This window comes from Lepidothrix coronata, unplaced genomic scaffold, assembly GCF_001604755.1.
Source record: "Lepidothrix coronata isolate B3197 unplaced genomic scaffold, Lepidothrix_coronata-1.0 Scaffold122, whole genome shotgun sequence".
NCBI lineage: Eukaryota > Metazoa > Chordata > Aves > Passeriformes > Pipridae > Lepidothrix > Lepidothrix coronata.
The window spans coordinates 2,535,229-2,538,284 of NW_016690302.1; the positions used below are offsets into that span (position 1 = coordinate 2,535,229).

General features: G+C 50.1%; 1 protein-coding gene across 1 annotated transcript in view; it reads right to left on the reverse strand.

Moving 5' to 3' along the window:
* MRPL20 (mitochondrial ribosomal protein L20) overlaps positions 1–2,893 on the reverse strand; it is a 4,517-nt gene extending 1,624 nt beyond the window's left edge. Inside the window, exons 1-3 of the mRNA XM_017825681.1 lie at positions 2,751–2,893; positions 1,461–1,571; positions 811–888 (exon numbers count right to left, since the gene is read on the reverse strand). Coding sequence (XP_017681170.1) covers positions 811–888; positions 1,461–1,571; positions 2,751–2,837 — 276 coding nt within the window. The 5' untranslated portion in view covers positions 2,838–2,893. The remainder of the gene's footprint in view (positions 1–810; positions 889–1,460; positions 1,572–2,750) is intronic.
* Between the last annotated feature and the right edge of the window lie 163 nt (positions 2,894–3,056).

Sequence of the window (3,056 nt, forward strand, 5' to 3'; positions counted from 1 at the left end):
CTTACTGTATTATTTTAATAAATTGTTATTCTGACTTACAATCTCCCCTTTGAGTTGAGTTCATTTCCCCTGCTGGTTAACTCTTAAACCAGCACACCTGTATAATTTTGGAATTGTTAAAGACTGTCACACATGACTACTTGGCCATGGGTATCTCATTAAGCCACCGTGTAAAATCTGTTTCCTAAGTTTTTCTGGTAGAAACTAAGAGCTGAAGAAGAATCTCTTATTTTGCTCCAGGCCATGTGTTCCAGGTTAACCCATGGCATTTGTTTCAGCTCAAACAAATTAAAAACAGTATCAACAAATGAAAACCGATTAAAATTAAAACCAACAGTCTCAACACATTAAAAGCTGTATCAACAAATTAAAACCAATTCCCAGAATGTTTAAGAACAGGGACAATGGCACCAGCTCTCTGCACTGTCCATGCTCAGCAAAGCACAAAGTCAGTGAAGAGAATACAGATTTCTTAGGGAGTTTTTTTCCTAGTCCAAGCTTCGTATTTTTAAACTTCTTCTAAATTTCTTCAAGTAAAAGGAAAGCAAGTTGTCACTTAATGCCCACAATAGCAACAGTGTAAGAGCATTTTACAAGTCTCATTCTTAAGATGCTCAGTAAGAGTTTTGGGGACAGAACAAGGTGTAGAGCCACAATGTTCACCAGGATAAAAGGGGATGATGAATGTAAGGAAGAGAAACAGGTTTAGGGCAGAACTTAATTCCTGAAGTGAATGAAACTGCTTTCACAAGCAGAAGGCCTTTCATCACTAGAATTAGTAAGTAATTATTCTCCAAGCCCCATCCTTACCTTAACCAGGTTGCTTATGAAGACTGGGTACTTCAAACCATGTTCAAGGGAAGCTGCTCCAATCCTTGTGATCCAGAGCTGTAAGGGTAAAAATGAACATCTTGAGTGATAAAATACTTTAAAAGTAATCCTTTTGCCACACTGGTCTGCTCACACTAAATACAACATTTTCATAGAATCACAGAATATCCTGAGCTGGAAGGGACACACAAAGATCATCCAGTCCAACTCCTGGCCCTGCACAGACACCCCAACAATCCCACCCTGTCGCTCAGTGTTGTCACACTCCTGGAGCTCTGGCAGCCTTGGGGCTGTGCCCACTGCCCTGGGGAGCCTGGGCAGTGCCCAACCACCCTCTGGGGGAAGAACCTTTTCCTGAGATCCAACCTAACCCTGCCCTGACACAGCTCCAGCCGTTTCCTCAGGTCCTGCCACTGGTCACCAGAGACCCACAGCCTCCTCAGTGCATCACACACACATATGAACTTCTGAACGAGCCATTCCAGCCCACACAGGGACTGAGAACCCTTACTTTGAACACATATATTTCACTGACTGGTTTTGGGGGAACCCCCCCAGTAAGGAAGATGGCAGTTTCACTTCTGCCTTTGTCCCGTTTTCATGTTCACACCCAAGGTGTTGCTCTTTACCGCTCTCAGGAATTTCTTCTTCTCTGCCCTGGCCTTGGTGGACTTCACGAACGCCCTGCGAACGCTCCTCACTGCCAGCTTGTAGCAGCGGTTCTTCCTCCCACGAAAATGCTGGAACAAAAGCAGGATGTTCCCGTTATGTTTAAGGCTGTCAAACCCTCCAGTAACACCAATATAAGCTCACTGGCATTTCACAGCTCTCCACAGCAAGGATCACTGAACACTTCACTTCAGCTGGCGTGTAAGGAAAATATTCTTTCCTTGGTTTATAGCACGGGAAATGTAAGGTTGAAAAGTTGAAACAGGCTAGAAAATGTTGGTCCAGCATGGAGCCAAAACCAGACCTTACTTTGGGCTGTGGTTCCAGGAAGCAACCACAAAATCATTGCTAGTGCTTTCACCCAACCCTAAACTCACATTCATTCTCCTTCCTGAGCTGCCCCTTCGTTGTGTTTGTGTGAAGAGGAGCCTCAGATATATCAAAAAGTCACCCAAACAGAAAGTATAACAAAAGGAGTTTACTGGAGGTACCACTGACACCCACCTAAAGTGATGCAGCAGGAAGCAGGCAGAAATAACTACCACTGGTACTGTGGGCAGCTTAGGTGCTACAAAACCAAGACACTCCCACTTCCTTCAACATTTTCTACCTCAATATTACAGCAAGATGTACTACACCTCCCAGGATGCCCTTGAGAGGTTCAGTAGCCTGAACTTCAGCTGAAGTCACATTGTGCAGCAGCCTCTTTCCCCTTTCAAAAAGCAGCTCCTTTGCCCAGTTTAAAAAAAAAAAATCGACAAAAAAAAAGCCACAATCAACACCGGCCTACAGCACGATGGATTTGCAGACTGATCTTGTCACAGTGCTTTTATTTCTTCCTCCTTCTCAGGATTCTTGCTGTTGCTCGTGCCCACGCACATGCACACACGTGCTGTGCTGCATCACAAGTACCAGATGCGCTTATGGATTTAACCAAATAGAGATCAATTTACACACCTAGAACACGTTAAATCGGTGTGAGTGAGTCACAGAACGGTTTGGGTGAGAACAGGCCTTGAAGTGTGCCATGGGCAGGGACACCTTCCACCAGCCCGGGCTGCTCCAAGCCCGCTCCAGCCTGGCCTTGGACACTCCCAGGGATGGAGCAGCCGCAGCTTCGGGAGCGCCGCAGGGACCCCACACGCGGCTCGGCAGCGCCGGGGAAGGGCTGGGACACCCGGGGGGCTCGGGGAGGGGGAGCACAGGGCGGTGGGTCCGGGCTGGGAGGGCGGCTGAGGGCCCGCACTCACCCGCGCGTACTTGAGCACCTCCTGCTTCCTCCAGAAGCGGTCGGTGAGGCGGCTGCGGATCCACCGCGCCGCGCTCAGCACCACCATGGCTGCGGTGGAGCCTTCCGGGGCGGGATCGGCGCCGGCCCTGCCCCTCAGCCGGCCCCGAGCCTTCCCCGGCCCTGCCCCTCAGCCACCCCCGAGCCTTCCCCGGCCCTGCCCCTCAGCCGGCCCCGAGCCTTCCCCGGCCCTGCCCCTCAGCCGGCCCCGAGCCTTCCCCGGCCCTGCCCCTCAGCCGGCCCCGAGCCTTCCCCGGCCCTGCCCCTC